Here is a 17,579-nt window from a genome sequence, read left to right as displayed (position 1 = left end):
GCTCCAAGAGAAACGGTACCCTGATCTGTCCTGTTCACCAACGTATCTTCAAGGCAAAAGTTCAGTCTCTCACATAGTGGAGTGTTACAAATATTTGATGAATAAGTGATGATGCTGGCTGTCAGAATCAAGCAGCCTCAAACAAAGAAACAGGAAAGGAGTTTGTGACCTTGGCTGAGAAGTAGTTGGGAAAAATATCCCACTATGCAGGTTTCCCCAATTTTGGCTCTCAGCACCTGGCCCAGGAATGGTCTGTCGGGTGAGTAATGTCAAACACCATAATGAGAAATTCACCTCAAGAAATTCAGAAGGTATAAGCAATATGTCCTGGAAAAGCTCAGACTTTTATGTGAATTTAGTGTGGAATTTGTTTACAACACAATTTAAAGGAAAAAGAATTTTAACGCCACATTTATCTGGCTCCAGAATCCATGTTCTCTCCACTGAACTGCATAATTCCTTGCCTTTAAGGTTTATTCTCTTTGTGGAGACAAACATATGACCGTCAGTCAAATAGCTTAACTGACATCATTTAACATCTAAATTCTGTAGCTCAGTCCCTGAGCAGAGATTCTACGCACATCAAGCTATTTTCTGATTAGAGTCTGGCTTCAGTGTGGCAGCATCCCCTAGGTGAATCATGCTGACCATGCCAACAAGAGAATTTGGTCTCTGTGGTGTTTCTAATTTTCTCTGTAAATTGGCATCTGGTTTATAAGTGTCACTCTCCTGTGAGCTGGGTAACACAAAAGTCCCTGACCAAGAGCAATCTCCACCCCCGCCTGCTCATGAGTGGATGAACAACCAAGCGTGAGGACTACTGCAAGAGGCCTCTTGACAGTTCTTGGGGACACCACTCTCAACTCTCAGCCCCCTTACTTCAACAGGGACCCCAAATTGCACTACAAGGTACTTTCACCTATGACACAAATGTATGAAATCCTACTTTGCTTTCAAAATCCGAGTAAACGGCATCTTAAAATAACAGAGTAGCATACATTTGCAACTCTTGTCAACACAGAACTAGGCACCTCTCACCCTTGATGGATCACATCCAGCAGTGACCAGGCATTACAGAGACTGAAGCCACAGTAATAGCAGGCCCTGATACAGTAATCAGCAGGATCCATGGAAAAGGATGCTGAAATCCAGAATCAGAAGGCACAGTCCAGTTCCACAGTTATCCCAGTCAAATCACAAATCACCCCATCATCTTCCTCATTTGTAAAACATAGGTATTAGATGGCCCAGCTACCACTTTTTATTGTCACCTCATTATTTTCACAGTGTTAGAAAACAAATGGGTCTGACTGAAGCTTCCTCTATCTGTTTTTGTTGACAACAGTCAGATTCAAGTTCCAACACCAGCTCTAACCTCCTCAGTGCTGTCGCTATGAGACCCTGAACAAACCACTCTCTCAGGGTCCGAGTTTCCTTCATATTTAAAATGAAAAGGTTGAATTCAATTTCAACATTATGAAGATACTTAGAAGCCCAAATGTGAAACAAAGTATTTCAAAAAAAGCTGGAGGAAGTGAAAAAACAGGTAAGGCATAGATAATTGTTGTTCTTCATAACAACTCTGTCAAGACCTGACGGCTAAGCCCTTCAAGAGGCAAATTCAAACCAAAACCTATGGAAGAAAATTATTTTTAACTCTACAACACAGTATCAGGTGAAGAGGGCTAGAATGTTTCTCACTTAGTCAGATAAGCTCTAAATTAATTCACACTCTACTTTTCACAAGGCTTCTCTAAATCCAGCCTGCCCATCTTCCAAAATCTACTGCACCACTAAGTGGAGAACAATGAAACATGGGTGAGTGGAGTGGCCTTGCAAGTTAAATATTTTTTTGATGTACAAGAGACAAACGATCTGAAGAAAAGCCAGCCTCTACAGAAACCGCTGCCAACAAACTACCACTGAGTTTTCAAAACATATCAGTGTAACTTGTCCCCTCCATTACTTTGTGAAGTAAATAAGGCAAGCACTTTTATTTTCATCTGACTTATGAGGTAACGGGGGTTCAGAAAGGTCACCTGACTTGCCAAGTCACAACGCCAATTCTTGGCAGCACTGGGGCTACGATCACAGCCTAAGGTTCATAATTCCCAATCTGGCACTAATCCTACTGTTTATACATATATTTACCTGGCACTGTTTGTCCTGTGAGACCCTCCAGCTCTTGCCCTCTGTGAAGCAGAACTCCTCCTCCTAGCTCTCACTGGCCCCACCCTGTGGTCCGAAGTTGGTCTCAGGAATTCCAGCATGCCATGAAGTCTCTGCAGCCCACTGATGAAGCTGTTCACTGGATCCAATGAAGATACTTGGGTAGTGTGGTTAGCACCAGATTCCTGCCTACTCTCCTCTGAAACTCCTGGATTGATGTTCTCCACAGTCTCTTCTCCTGAGAGCTCCTCTGTCATATCAATGGATACCTGTGGAGCAGCCTGAAGCCGGGGCAGTCTCTCTTGGCTGCTGACCACTTCATCAGGAGGGGGCTGGAGCAGGGCTGGTCCCCCTTGGCTGCTGACCACTGCAGCAGGTGTAGGCTCAAACAGGGGTGGTCCTTCCTGGCTGCTGACCACCTCAGTATGAGAAGGCTGGAGCAGGGGTGGTCCCCCTTGGCCGCTGACCACTTCAGGAGGAGCAGGCTGTTGTGCAGCACCATGATCTAACTGCACCTGAAGATCATATTTCATTGCTTCATGAGCCATCACTGAAGAAACAATATTTGTAAGTATTAGTAAAATATATCAGCTATAAGACATGTTTTATCTAATCATATCTGTTCTTTAATATTTCTGTTTAAGATCATTCTTGGCAAAACTGAGAAACTTAAAGAGATGATTTTGTTCGACTTTTTTCCCCCATAATAAGTACTTATAACCAGTTTTCCTGTTTGCCTTTTGAAAACATGAAGTCATGTGATCACAGTACTAACCTTTAAAATAGATCTAGGGACTTCCCTGGTGGCACAGTGGTTAAGAATACGCCTGCTAATGCAGGAGACACAGGTTCGATCCCTGGTCCAGGAAGATCCCACATGCTGCAGAGCAAATAAGCCCATGTGCCACAACTACTGATTCTGTGCTCTAGAGGCCGCAAGCCACAAGTACTGAAGCCTGTGTGCTGCAACTACTGAAGCCCATGCACTCTAGGGCTCACATGCCGCAACTACTGAAGCTTGCGTGCCTAGAGCCTGTGCTCGGCAACAAGAGAAGCCACCACGATGAGAAGCGCGCACACCACCACCAAGAGTAGACCCCGCTCGCTGCAGCTAGAGAAAAGCCCACGCACAGGAATGAAGACTCAACGCAGCCATAAATAAATAAATAAATAAATAAATAAATAAATAAATAAATAAATAAATAAATCGATCGATAAAATAAGGACTGAACTACTGAAAGCAGTGGATCCACAAGTACAAGGCAAAGAGAGTATGAGACACACAAATCAGTTTTTCGGACTGATAACTGGTAGGACTGTGTGCTGTTGAGAAGCAAGCTAATTTCCACTGAGGGGACTGTAAAAACCATGTGCCAAAGAAGATAGCATTGAAAGACGGAGATGGAAAGCCTGTGAAAGTAGTTACTCTGTCCCTCAGGCAAACAATCAAAAAACCCCTCCCCCTATGCTGCAGACAACTGGAGGTTTGAACCAGACAGACTTAAGACCAGCAGTGAAAACAAAGAGTTAAGTGAAAGTCTACAAACTTTCACAAGTGTGAGACACTTCCAACCCTTCTCCCCAGCTGCACAAATCCAGAACGCAATATTCTGGTTTACATACATTCTCTATGCCTCAAGGCAGGAAATTACAGGATTGTTGCCTAGAGAAAACCAGCTCAAGAGGAAAGATCTATAAATACTGACAGCTCTGACTCTCAAGAAAATGGCTGGATCTCTGCCCATACATCTAACAGTAAAAGTCCATTGGTTGGTAAGGTTCAGTCATTCATAAAGGGCTTCCAATCAGTTTTCTGGGGGTCTCTCCTCAAAATGAACAAATAGCCAAAGAACAACTGACATTCAAGAAAAGCCTCCAACATGAGAGAAAGAGACCAAAGCAGACAAAGAGCAGAAACTCGGAGAAAAGCAAGGAATACAATGCAAGAAACAGAAGTAAGTAAATAAATAAACAAATCCAAACTTAAAAGAATGCCAAGGAAAAAAAGATCAAATCAGAAAACAAGAAAGAGCTCTTAAAAAAGAAAATTTACAGCCAAAATAAATGCTTTAATAGAAGGACTGGAAAATAAACCTGAGTAACTCTTTCAGAAAACAAAAGACAGTTAAAAGATAATAATATTAAAAGCTCAAGCTAGAATACTTGATTAACTGAAGTACAAGAATGAGAGAACTCAAAATGGAGAAGAAAGTGAAGCAAAACCTCTGGTCAAGATGTAACCATACACTCTCTTCTAAGAACCCCAACATGGTAAATTTCCTCAAAAATTTTATCAGTTACAGAACAACCTCCATTATTAATTCCAATTTTAGGACACTTATAAAATATGCAAAACCACACTACTATATGGACTTATAGATATAAGATAGTATAAAACAAGCCCAGTCATGAAAAATACCAAATTCAGGAGAGGAAGGGTGCAGAGGTACACATGAGGTTTTGAATACAGAATTTTTTTTTTTAAGGAAAAAAAAAAAAGAATTCTATCAAAAAGTCAAAGCCAAGATTTGTTAGACCTGGGTGGTGAATGCACGGGTCTTTTAAAAATTATTCTGTGCACTTCTCAGTATGGTTAAATATTAAAAAATGAAATTTCTTCCCATCATATGCCAGCTCTGATTAGAGAACAACCAGTTCTGATGAGACGTGAAAGGCCCAGAGCCGAATCCAAACCTGATTCATCGGTGTATCCTACACATCAAGAAGTACAGAGCAGATGCTAAATATCTACTGAATTACCCACCATCCACCTAAAAACACAAAACCAACCAAAAATCCCCCAACAACTAAGAACATATTAGCACCCGATATTGACACAGAGATACAAGAGATATAGAACATGTTCATCCCGGCAGAAAGTTCTCTAACCAGCGCCATACTGGAGCAAAGCTTCCCAATCAACGTGGGGAAACACAAATCCCTCCAGGCCTGGGGCTGAGCAGCGGTGCGTCGGCTTCCGTCCCCCCCCCCCCCCCCCCCCGGCCCCAGGCCGTGAGCAGCCTGGTTCTAGACCTCCCGTAATCTTCCCAAGCTTTGTCACTCAGATTTCAACCAATGTCCGCTCCAGTCGGGACGATGGCTCCCAGTTAAAAGAATAAGAGGCGCCGGCGGAGAGTCGGGCCGACCTGGGTTCAAATCCCTGCTCTGTCACATCCTACCTCTGGGACCTTAGGAGGTTCCCTATTCGACTTGCTCCTCTGTAAAATGGGGATAATAAAAGTGTCTACGTCACAGTGTTGCTGTGAGATAAAGTTGGACAGAACAATAGGTCTTTCGTTCAACTTGAAAGTGATGCAAGTAGAGGGCGCTCCACGGGACGGCAGTTATTTGCAGACGATGAGTCTGAGGCTCGGCTGCCTGGAGAGCAAACCGGGTACCTGTGACTCCGGCCCCGCGGCCAAGTCGGCTCCTTCCGGGATCCCCGATGTTCCTGCCTTCCCCGCCCCCACCCTCACCAGCAACCCCAAAAGAGCGGGGATTCGGGAGACTCAGCCCCGACAGTTGGGGCCGTCCGGAGCGGCCGAACTTCCTCAGACAGCCGGGTTCCAGGCCGGCCCGCAGCCCATCTTGGGGCGTCCCGGGGCCCGGCGTCCATGGACCCAGCGTCCATGGACCCAGCCCGGGAAGTCATCCCGGAGCCAGACGCCCAAGGTCTGGGAAGAGGCAAACGCCCACCTCACCTGAAACCGAAAGGACGCGGCCAGACTCACGAGACCCCCGGAGCAGCTGCAGTCTCCTTCGAAGAACTCTCGCCGGACTGGCGCCAACAACCACTTCCGGTTGTGCAGCTCAATCCGCCAGCGTGTGTTGCGGCCTCGGCCTGCTCCTATTGGGCAGCAGTCCCAGTCGGCGGCCAATACCCTCTCTTCTTCTTTCTTTGGTCGCCACTGGCTGAAACAGCGGTGCTCTCATTGGCTGATCCTTCGTAAACGGACTAGGCGGGACCACGCTCGAGGAGGCCTCGTACAATTGGTAGAAACCTACGTCCGTCAACTCTCGCCCAAAGAGAAAAGCGGAAGAAGGGTTTTACCGCTCTTTATTTGAATTTTGTGGCGAGAGGAAGTGGCAAGAGAAAGATTTCTTGGTCCATTTTGGAAAGATGAAAATATTAAAACTGTGCCTTATGCTATTTCTCCCTAAGTCTTTGGTGAAGGAGATGTCTTTATCCAAAGGCTGGTAGCTAATCCAATAATTTCAAAATGTTGCCCGCAGTATCCCGGAGCCGGTAAAGAGGAGTGGGACAATCCTGTTCATATATTGTATATCCTCCAGTGAGTTGAAGAGCTCATGCAAAAGAACTTACCTACGCGGTCTCTTCAATCCCAAACCATTGCAACAAACTGCCTGCTACTAAACTACCGTCACATCACTTGACAGCAAACATTTTTCAAGCATTTCCCTGAAAGACGAAATCTCACCTTTAGGAGGAAGACCTAAAAATCTAAACCGCAGGCACAGACTGCACACTGCCGAATTTCATTTGCTCAGCTTCCAATTCTGAGTGGAACTAGTAGCAGAGGAGAGTGTAAACAACTGAAAGCCTTGGATTATCCAAATAATTGACTTTTCAATATTCTCCTCCTCCAAACCTGTCACTAAAGTCAACATTAGCATTTGTAGTTTTTTTTCCTTTTCCTGCCCCTAAGGGAGCTTCTACTGAGCTATAGCAAGGTTAATATGAGGAAAAGGAATGTTATTTTGTAAACAAATACATAGAATGTCATAGAATGAAAAACATTTTGAGTGATTCTCACTGTTATATAAGTAACTGCATGTCCAATGCAGAAAATTTAGACAATACATAGAAGCAAAAAAGAAAAATTGTCTCCAGAGAAGTCATTAGTTACTTTGTTTAAAATCGTCATCTATCTAAATGTGTATATTTAGGTATAGATGGAATTGTGTTTTAATCTCAAAATATATCTTGAATTGCTTTCCTTGTCAATGAATACATAGGCACATCATCAAACACTGAGTGATTCTTTGAAAATTAAAAAAAAATTAATAGGTAATATCACATGGCAAAAAAATCTGGACAACACAGAGGGCTGCTTAGTGAAAAATATACAGAATGTTTCTAAAAGGTTCTGAGAGTATATTCATTCATGATCCACCTAATGGCCATGTTTACTAATTAGAAGAGAAAGAATAAACACACAAGCCAGAAGGTTATAGTCTTGTCTCCAACTTACAAAAGTTTTATATAGTTAGAGGAGAAAGGTATTGGCTGTATTTCATTTTAGGGGTGAAATTCCCATTTACAACGTTATGGGTGATTACTTAAACACCAACCCCCCATTGGCCCATTTGTAAAAAGACTGAAAAAAAATGCACTAAGCGCCACTTCATAGAAGAGTTGTTTAGATGGATGTCTTTTTTTTTCTCCACCAAAAGACATAACTAATGGGTTCCCCTAAACTACATGATAGTAACTACTTTTATGGACCTGAACGTATAATTTAAATGAAAAATTTGAAAGAACTGTCAAGGTTAAAATATGCCAAAGAAAGTTTACACTTGTGGTAAGCCTCATCCCCAGGCTCTGGGGAAAGCCATGAATTTCCCTCTACCATTAGCAGTACCTTCATTCATTCATTTTCTAGTTCATTCGGTCAACAAATATTGGAGTAGCCACTGTCCTACTCCAGGAGAGGAATGTGAAAGCAAGGGACTCATACGTGGTTTCTGAGTTTGTAGCAATGTTCTAGTCTTTAACCAGGGGTGGATATGTGATGTTCTTTTCCTCTGACTTAAAAAAAATTGCACATATATATTTTATACACTACTGTCCTGTGATACATATCACAATAAAGATAAGAAAAACATTATTTTGTATCTTTGAACTCTGTAGCAACTTCAGTGGAAACATTTCCCCAATCCGGGGCTACTGCCTGTGAATCATGTTCTCTTGTGTCTGGAGCTTCATGGAAAGTCTGAGAAATTTGGATCTAGAGTGGGAGAGGGAGACATTCCCAGGGAGGGAGATGGTGTAAAGAAACGGAGGAGCAGCTGATAACCTGGTGAAATAAAAGTCTGAGTAGAGGGCTTCCCTGGTGGCACAGTGGTTGGGAGTCTGCCTGCCAATGCAGGGGATGTGGGTTCGTGCCCCGGTCCGGGAAGATCCCACATGCCGTGGAGCGGCTGGGCCCGTGAGCCATGGCCGCTGAGCCTGCGCGTCCGGAGCCTGTGCTCCGCAACGGGAGAGGCCACAACAGTGAGAGGCCTGCGTGCCGCAAAAAAAAAAAGTCTGAGTAGAGGAAATTACCCCCAGGATGCTGATAAAAGAGAAGGAAGGGAGAGAAAGAATATAGGCTGGAGTAATCTGCCTTCGCAACCCAACTTTAGACTAAACAATGCCCTTAGGGTTGGGTTTCTGAACTCCTGTGCTATTGATATCTGGGCCGGATAATCTTTGTTGTAGGGGGCTGTCCTGTGCCTTGTAGGATGTTGAGAAGCTTCTATCCACTAGATGCCAATGGCATGTCCACCCCACCCCACCTCCCCTGAGTTGTGACAGCCAAATATGTCTTTAGCCATTGCCAAATGTCCCCCGAAGGGCAAAACAACCCCTGGTTGTGATACATAAGGAAAATCTTTCACAAATGTTAAGTAACACATGTGGCCCATGCTCTTTAGACCAGAAAAAGCCCTACCTTTAACACAGGGCCTCCTGGAGGGCTCATATGCACAGCAATCATCAATGATCTCCTGCAACTGTGAAGGGCAATCTTTATCCACTGGCTCCTGGTGCCGGTCCACAGCCACCAGCTGGTAGATCTTCTTGGAATCACAGCCTGGCATGGAAATGATAGGATGGGAGGCTTAAAAATTGCTCTGGCACACACACATCTCTCTGGATGCTGATGTTGGCATCAGCTGGATGCTGGCAATGGAACCAGGGACTTTGAGAACTGAAGAAACAGGAGCTTCCAATGACCCCAATGACAAGCGCAGGCAATGCCCACACTGAAGAACAAAGCGCCCAGGACAGCACTGATGGGAATTTCTAGTCTCTTGGAAGGCGACCCAATCCCAGCACCATCTGAGCCAACTTTCACACTGGTTACCTTCAAATGGGCTTTTCCCAGTGGCGATTTCCCAGAGGGCGATTCCAAAGCTAAAAGAGAACCAAGAAACTGAACAACCGTAACAAGTTTCCCTTTTCCCATGCCCCTCTAGCCATTTCCAGAAAACACAGTGGATTTTCTTTTTGGCTGTGCTGAGCAGCTTGTGGGATCTCAGTTCCCCAATCAGGGATTGAACCTGGGCCATGGCAGTGAAAGCGCAGAGTCCTAACCACTGGACCACCAGGGAAGTCCTCACGGTGAATTTTCTGATTACCACCCAATTCCATTCAACAGAGTTAAGGTGCTCCTCCCTAATGGCATTTGACTTGGACTTTCTTGTCCCGTTCATCTGAGTTAGAATCTGCACGAGAACATAAACATACCTGTATATTTCAGCTTTTATGTCATATTTATTAAACACATTTTCCAGTCTCTGAGGTGAGATGTATGCGGCAGAATTGACTCTCTCTGCTTCTTTTCCTTTAGTTGGTCAGCTGATGGAAGTCTGTGTTTTCTCAACTCAAATCCTGCAAGCTAGATAATGACTCAGAGACAGAAAGAAACAGCACCATCTCGGGTGGGGGATAGAGGGAAGGGGTTGGTGCTACACATGATTTTCAGGGGATGGTTTTTTTCCTTTGGGATGTATTTCCAGTGGTGTCTTCTGGCTCTGTGGCTACTCTCCTGGCTGGCATCCTGGGTTCAATTTATTATGGTGTAACGACCAAGAGAAACACAAAGAGGTTTCTTCTCTATAAAATGAGGCATGAGGATTACTTGAGGCGATGGTTATAAAGCACCTGTAAGACTTGGTATGTTGTTGTTCTAGTGTTACTATGTTAGATACAGGGCTTTCTCAGTTGACGACTCAGCTCCACTGAGTGAGTGTGGACGGGGTGCCTGGAGTCACCGATGGCTCATTTTCTCTCGGAAGCAGACCAAAAAAACACACAAAAAACCAACACAGGGGTATCCTCTCTGTTGTATCTGAACCTATAGGCAGCCTGTTACCCCACTGACCCTGCACGGTCAATGCCACGCTCTTAAAGAAGCCACAGCACAAGTCATGGGAGTGTGCGTTCTCCTTGGTCCATGCACATCTGTCATCAGCACCATCCGTGTGCAGAGGGCTGCCAGCCCTAAACGCAACCAGGGATCCAAAAGTAGGGGCAAGGTCAGAAAAAGGATTAGACACTTAGGTGGCTCCTCCTCCTTTCATTCACATGTTCAGTGAGCACTGACATCCTCTGACATCTGGCTCCACGCTAGCCACCAGGGGTGAAAGGCTGAATAGCACATGTTACAGTCAGGTGTGAGAAGGCCCGTGCTTTGTGAACACTTATATGACACCAGCTACGGGGAAAGACATCTGAAAGGCAGAAAAGCCCCGTCTTCTGTTATTCAGAGAAAGCTATCTGTGGATGACAGAGAAAATATTCTTTTAGCACTTGGGAACTGTGGACATCGAGTTAACAGAAGCCTTTTCTCTTCCATAGGAGAATCTGAATTTCAGTGGACCTTTTAGCTCTATTCCCCTGGGAAACTGACAAACGCTGACTGTTACCTATGCTCCTAAGTAATATTGCTGCTGATTTTAAAATGATAGGTGATTAGTAAGTTGTTTATAGACAAGAGGTCGGGGGGATGGGGACTATAAAGGGCTACTGGGGGACTTCCCTGGTGGTCCAGTGGTAAAGAATCCGCCTTCCAATGCAGGGGATGCGGGTTCAATCCCTGGTCAGGGAACTAAGATCCCACATGCCCTGGGGTAACTAAGCTGGCACACCACAACTACTGAGCCTTTGCACCTCAACTAGAAAGCCCATGTGTCACAACTAGACAGCCCACACACCGCAACTAGAGAAGCCTATGTGCCACAAGGAAGAGCCCACGTGCCACAGCAAAGGATCCCGCATGCCTCAACGAAGATCCCATGTGCCGCAACTAAGACCCGATGCACCCAAAAAAGTAAAGAAAATAAATAAATAAATAAATAAATAATCTAAAAAAAAGAAAGAATATTGACTCCTGTGAGTCGTGAGGCTTCTAAGCCTGGATGGCCCCGCACCCACCCGAGGGGAGCCTCTTTCTGTCACACCTAGGATGAGGAGAATATCTCCTGGAGGATTGTGGGGACAGGTGTGGCGTCTCCGGCTGGAGAGAAGGATTTGATGCTGCCCTGCTGGCAAGCTGTGTTGCGTGATGCCCTTCTAATTGCCTCCAGGTGCCAAGTGTGGGCTATGGCTGGCCTGTGAGTCTGAATGCCTACCTGGGCTTAAGAAGATCCCCTCATGGGTGTTGCAGGGACACAGAAGTGGTGTCCAGGCATCTAAGGGGAAATGGCTCTTAGCCCATCCCTGCTGAGTGCCTGGGCAGTGGTGGACGATGGGCATCAGAAGAGCAGGCAGGACTGAGTCTGTCCTGTGGTGGGCACACGGGAAGCTGTCCAGGCAGGGGAAGAGTTGAACTCAGTTGAAGGCAGAGAAATGAGCAAGCACAGGCCTCTGGGAAACGTGCGTCCCTCTCCTAGCACCAAACAGTCACACAGGTCGAACTCAAAGGGCCCCTGGAAGGCCATACTCACCTTCACGTCGCAGTCTTTAGTCACCAGGAAGCTCGTGCTGCTGATGTTTCTGTGGAGTTCTGCAGGTGTTTCCGAATGGTGCAGCCTGACACGACCAAAGGCAGGGAACATTAGTGACCTTTGCACAGACTTTGCTATCCACGGGTAGGTGGGAAAACCGGGATGCAGAGGTGAGATGTGACAATTGTGAGCTCTACGCCTCTGTGGTGCTCTGCCTGGGAAGCACTGAGCAAAGCAAAGGGCTCAGAGGCATGGCGGGATGGTTGGACCATACCTAGGACCCTTCTGGTTGAAACAGAATGTGAAGCTGGGGTTCCCACCAACTTAGTAAGTGTTAAGTGTTTTGGATTAATGGAGCCCCTGCCTCCCAGTTTGGGGCGTTATCACAGAGTTGGCCTTAGGTTGGGCTCTCCCAGAAGCAGACCATGAGCCACGGATTTGGGTACAAGTGATGGATTAAGAAGGTATTCCCAGGAGAAACCAGGTGAGGGAGTAGAGGAAGCAGGACAGAGAAGGAGAAGAAATCAAGCAAGGGTGTGACTTCAGGTGAAGTTCCAGGCTCAGCCTGACCCCAAGGGGACCTCTAGAGGATAACTACCCCTCAGGGTTTGTTCTGCACGACGCAAAGGAGCTGGACTTTTGTACTCACACCTGTTGTTCAATGACCGTGGACTGGGTGGGGTTGGGGGGAGAGGAACAGGGACAGGGACAGGTGGCTATAAAGCTCCTGGGCACTTTCACCTCTCAGGGCCAAGGGGCTCCAGCGCCCATGGATATTCCTCTGCAGATGGCGGCCATGAGCTGTTAGCAGCAAAGTATGCTGAGTGGGGGATGAGTGTGCAGAGCAGGTAAAAAGGATCAGAGGCCATCTGGATAGGCACTAACAGTGTCTCCTACAGTCCAAAATTACTTCTCAAAAACTCACTAGTGTAGGGAGTTGAGAAGGAATAAACTTTATGATTTCCAAGAAAGACATAAGGCAGTATTTCCAAAAGTATGGATAAGTGGTATGCAAGATGACATAGTGAGAAAATTATTCTTCTTTTAATTCCAGTCTTTCCGATTACGCCAAGAAGAAAGTCTCAGTTTGGTGTTGGATGTCTTTAATACCTCCCTAAATCTGCTGACATCTCCTCTGCACAAAGAGAATGCCGGTCTGAATTGCAGGCCTTTGGGCAGGAGGCATCATGCAGCCAGAATTTAATAACATTGTTTTGGTTTTATTTGTGGTCACCTATTTGTGATAAGTGATTCTTGTCTTCAAGTTATGGTAGTAATAGAAAGTGTCCTTTATTTATTTATTTATTTATTTATTTATTTTTTATTTTTTGCTGTACGTGGGCCTCTCACTGTTGTGGCCTCTCCCGTTGCGGATCACAGGCTCCGGACGCGCAGGCTCAGCGGCCATGGCTCAGGGGCCCAGCCGCTCCACGGCATGTGGGATCTTCCCGGACCGGGGCACGAACCCGCGTCCCCTGCATCGGCAGGTGGACTCTCAACCACTGTGCCACCAGGGAAGCCCAAATCTAAAATTCTTATCAGGCCTACCAGGACCTGCATGACCTTGCTCCTGTATCTTCTGGCCTACCTCCCCACTTTCATCTGGTATCTCTCCACCTACCACACTAAAGCCATCCTGGCTTCCGGCTGTTCCTTGCACAGGCCATATTTATTCCAACCTCAGGGCTTTTGCATTCATCGTCTTCCCGGCCATGCACCTCTCCCTCAACTTCACATGACTCACTCCTTTTGATTATTCAAGGTGTCCATTCAAATGTCACCCTGACCACTCTCACTGCACCTACTGTCACTTTCCATCTCATTACCATGCGTATGATTTTTATTGCCTTTAGATAAAATAATTTACTTAGCCCTCTATCTGCAGACTTTATGTTCCGTGAAGGCAAAGATCTTGTGTATTTTGCTCTGTGTTGAATCTCTGGCACTTAGAACAGTGCCTGGCACATGGTACTCAATTCCTGTTTGTTTAGATAATTAGTGAATTTTTCTTCCTGGATAATTTACATATTAATGGAACGTCCTGGAAAAACTAAGGCTGGGAGGATTGACATCAAAGAGAATGGAAAGGGAAACACGACTCATCAGTATCACCCCCACCCCGCCACTGGGGGCACACTCAAATCTCACCAGCCCCCACCATGTCTGTACCCAGGGATGTCCGGAGTTCTGAGTTACATGAATAGATACCTGCTAAAACCTCTTCAGCCTTCCTGGTTTTTTGGTAAACCAAAATGAGACTAAGATACCCCCATTTGGAGTCCTCCCATCTAAAAAAACTCCTTACCACTTCTCAGTCCTTGGATAACCTTCCTGTCTTCCTCTGCGTCCTATTGATCTTCCTGTTGCCAGAATGCTCCTGGGCTGATGCTTGAAATATGCATCCGTTGATCCACCTGAAGCAGCAGTGAGAACTCCCAGACATCTCTCAGCCTCTTGTTCACTCCACTGAAGAGTATTCTGTCATGCCCTGCTGTTAGAAACTTCTGGATTTATTGCTGAACTTATCTATCCGCTCCTTAGCTTCCTCTAGGGCAGCCTGGAAACGTTTCGGGGCAGTGGTTATCTCGGTGGGCAGGTTCCTCTCTCCTTGGGCCTGGAGCATTTGCAGAGGCTGCAGCAGGCCATGGACATGGCTTCTTAGATGCCAGCACTGTTTCTGGCAGTATTTCATCTCTTCACACTGGTTGTAGATAAGCTGGACTAAGGAGATGATCTGCCTCAATTGATCCATATCTGGAAGAAACAGATGAAATTTGTTTAAGTCCCAGGAATCTCCTGCATATTTACTACTGGGCTAAGGGTGTCTGTGATTTAAATGGCTGTAGAGGTCTCCCCATCAATTTCACGTAAGGTAGAGATGGCTTGCTGTCCACCAAAATCTTCCAGTTTTAGCTGGAAAGTGTTGGCCCAGCTAGGACTACATTTCCCAGCCTTCCTTGCACCTTGATGTGGCCATGTGACTAGTTCTCACCAATGGGGTGTGAGTAATATAAGTGTTACTTTGGGCTGAGTCAGGTTTGTCTCCTTCACACACTGTCAGCTGGTTACACAGGATGATGTAGCCCTAGGTGTGGTAGAGCCCAAGAAGGGAGAATCCTGGATCTTGGAATCATCACTTGGAGGAGAGCTGCTCATAAACCTGGAATATCTGCCATGGACTAAATTTCTATTGCATTTGAACCGTTATATTTTGGGGTCTATTTATTAAATAAATTTAGCCTATTCTAACAAATATATCCTGCCAAAGTATAGGGGTGACTATAGGATAGTAGGTTGAAAAGCTCAGGCCCTTTCCAAATAAGGCAAGGATTACCTAGTAAGTCACCAACTCTTCAAGGATAAAGGGCCCAGTGGTGGAAGATCTTCTAGTTTTTAAAGAGCAATCAGAAATTTGGATTTTTATATTAAATCTCTCAATTTAAAATATTGCAACCAAGTCAAAAAATGTTTTAAAAACTGTGCAGTCCAACACTGTGTTGGTCAAATAAAATATGTTTGTCAACTGGATATTGCCCATGAAGCCTCAGTTTACTACCTTGGCCACAGCTGGCTCAGGATATTCAGGACTGTAATAGAAGTTGGCTTCTGCAGTCTCAAATTTTCTTTTCTGTCTCTCTTCCCAGTGCTTGAGCAGCCCTGCCTCCCTGGTCCTCACCTCTATCCCTCTCTACTGTGTTTTTAGCACTCTGTAAATTTGTTCCAGCCTCCCCATTGGCCGATGCATCAATAAGCCTTCATGTTGTAAGTGCTGACCCCTCAGAGGCCTTTGCACTAAAGACTAAGTGATTTTTCAGGCCCAGAGGAGTTGAGGTAGACATCTGTGTTGCCTACACAGCATCCATTTCTCTACTTCCTATTGTTGCCCAAATTTTCTGTGACTATCTGCTCCTCCTCCATTCAGCAATCAGTTTGTGGGGAGCTGGCCCCACCCCTGGTTCTAAGGGTGAGACTTGTATCTAAGCCAGTGGTTCTAAACTGAAGGTGACTTCGCACACGCCCCCACTCCCTGCTGGGACTTTTGGCAACGTCTGGAGACATTTTTGGTTGCCACGGCTAGGGGATGGGTGTTATTGACATCTAGCAGGTAGAGGTCAAGGTGCTATGATGAATAGGATGCCTCCCACCCTGCCCCGCCAACAAAGAATGATCCAGCCCAAAATGTCAATAGTGCAGGGGTTGAGAAACGTTGATCTAAGCCATCAGACAATTCCTAGTAGCTTATCACAGTGATTGGTTCAAAACTGGGCACCTGGGCTACTTTGAGGGGTACGTTTGCTGGGGAACTTCCTGGCTCCCCTAAGCCAGCCCAGGAAGTCAGCTTCTAACTCTCAACCTTTCTCTGAATATGAGTGAGAAAGCATGGAGCCCTGATTCTAAAGCTGTGGAATGAGGCTAACCTACAGATGGCAGAACGGAAAGAAAAGAATGAGTCCTCAGTGACAACATTGAGCCACTGGTGGTTTGAACTGACCCTGAAGTCTACCCCATTCCTCAATTACAGGTTTCATGAACCAGTAATCTTCCTTATTGTTTAAGCTCCTTTGAATCGTGTTTGCTGTACTTGCAACCAAAGGCAACTGTGTTCAGTAATGAATGATGATAATAGCGATGATTACTACAGGCTAAGTGCTTTGGAACCACAAGCTCACTGTGGTTATCTGCATTGTATAGGTGAAGATCCTGAGGTAGGGAAAGGTTGCATTTAAATAAGTACAAGTCCACAGAAACGGTTGCCAAAGGACTTTTATTTTGGCAGGCAAGATCTTAGTTCCCCCGCAGTGGGAGTGCGGAGTCTTAACCAATGGACAGACAGGGAAGTCCCTCTAAAGTACTTTTAAACAAAGTTAATCTCAACAGTTCTATTCCAAGAAGGTAATTGGTCTGGAGCCCAAATCTGGTTTAAAAGCATGAGTAAGAAACTAGCAGAAGCCAAACCAAATAAGCAACTAATTGATACATTTTTGTTGTTGCCTTGGAGTTATACTGATCTAACAAGAGAAGTAACAGGTTTTAGGGCATGCCTAAAAAGACTCAGTGGGTCTCAGGCTGCCCAGCTATTCGCAGTTGCTAAGCAGAGAGCTTCAAGGCCATTTCTTGGGACTCCTGAGGGCAATGAACTATATACCTTTCTCTGGTCCACCGGAGACAAAGGCAGATGTGAAAATGTTGCTCAAGGAACCTTGAGGATTTCAGCTTCATAGCTCCAAGCTTCAGTTATCTTATTGTCAGCCTCATCAAAAAAGCCATATCTCAGAAACAACTAATCAAAAGATAATCGGAAAAAATATCCCACTCATCAAAGCAACAATTTAAAACAATACATTTCGCAGGAAGAGTGATAATGTGGTATGAGGAAAACCACAGAAAACAAAGCTTCAAGAAATGGAGAGGGACTTCCCTGGCAGAGAAGCGGTTAAGACTCCGTGCTTCCACTGCAAGGAGCTCAGGTTCCATCCCTGGTTGGGGGACTAAGATCTCGAGTGCCTCCAGGCATGGCCACAATAAAAACCAAAAAACGAAATGGAAAGAACTGTTATTTTTCTAGCTGGGAAGATTAAAAATGACAAACCTGGCAATCCTTTCCAAAGGTAAATCCAATTTAATGCAGCTCCAATAAAACTCGCAATGGCACGTTTTGGTACTGAAAGTAAATGGTCCTCAAGTTCATTTGAAAGAGGAAATTAGTAGCGATAACAAGGATTTTTGTAATAAAAAGG

The 17,579-nt window shown here is 45.3% G+C and overlaps 2 protein-coding genes across 2 annotated transcripts in view; both read right to left on the bottom strand.

The window, feature by feature from the left end:
* The window catches only part of RFWD3 (ring finger and WD repeat domain 3), a 43,037-nt gene extending 34,089 nt beyond the window's left edge, over positions 1 to 8,948 (bottom strand). Inside the window, exons 1-3 of the mRNA XM_027119287.1 lie at positions 8,844 to 8,948; positions 5,871 to 6,183; positions 2,152 to 2,719 (exon numbers count right to left, since the gene is read on the bottom strand). Coding sequence (XP_026975088.1) covers positions 2,152 to 2,717 — 566 coding nt within the window. The 5' untranslated portion in view covers positions 2,718 to 2,719; positions 5,871 to 6,183; positions 8,844 to 8,948. The remainder of the gene's footprint in view (positions 1 to 2,151; positions 2,720 to 5,870; positions 6,184 to 8,843) is intronic.
* On the bottom strand, positions 8,411 to 14,593 carry MLKL (mixed lineage kinase domain like pseudokinase). Its single transcript, XM_027119916.1, is given in 8 exon segments — positions 8,411 to 8,984; positions 9,258 to 9,307; positions 9,641 to 9,773; positions 9,776 to 9,791; positions 11,842 to 11,926; positions 12,583 to 12,661; positions 14,147 to 14,347; positions 14,350 to 14,593. Coding segments are annotated over 8 exon segments (1,137 nt in total). The 3' UTR covers positions 8,411 to 8,655.
* Between the last annotated feature and the right edge of the window lie 2,986 nt (positions 14,594 to 17,579).

This window comes from Aethalodelphis obliquidens, unplaced genomic scaffold (assembly GCF_003676395.1).
Source record: "Aethalodelphis obliquidens isolate GAN/ISIS:26980383/991018 unplaced genomic scaffold, ASM367639v1 scaffold20, whole genome shotgun sequence".
Classification (NCBI taxonomy): Eukaryota; Metazoa; Chordata; class Mammalia; order Artiodactyla; family Delphinidae; genus Aethalodelphis; species Aethalodelphis obliquidens.
Note: the sequence above shows the minus strand (reverse complement) of the source record. Positions and strands in the feature narration are given on the sequence as shown.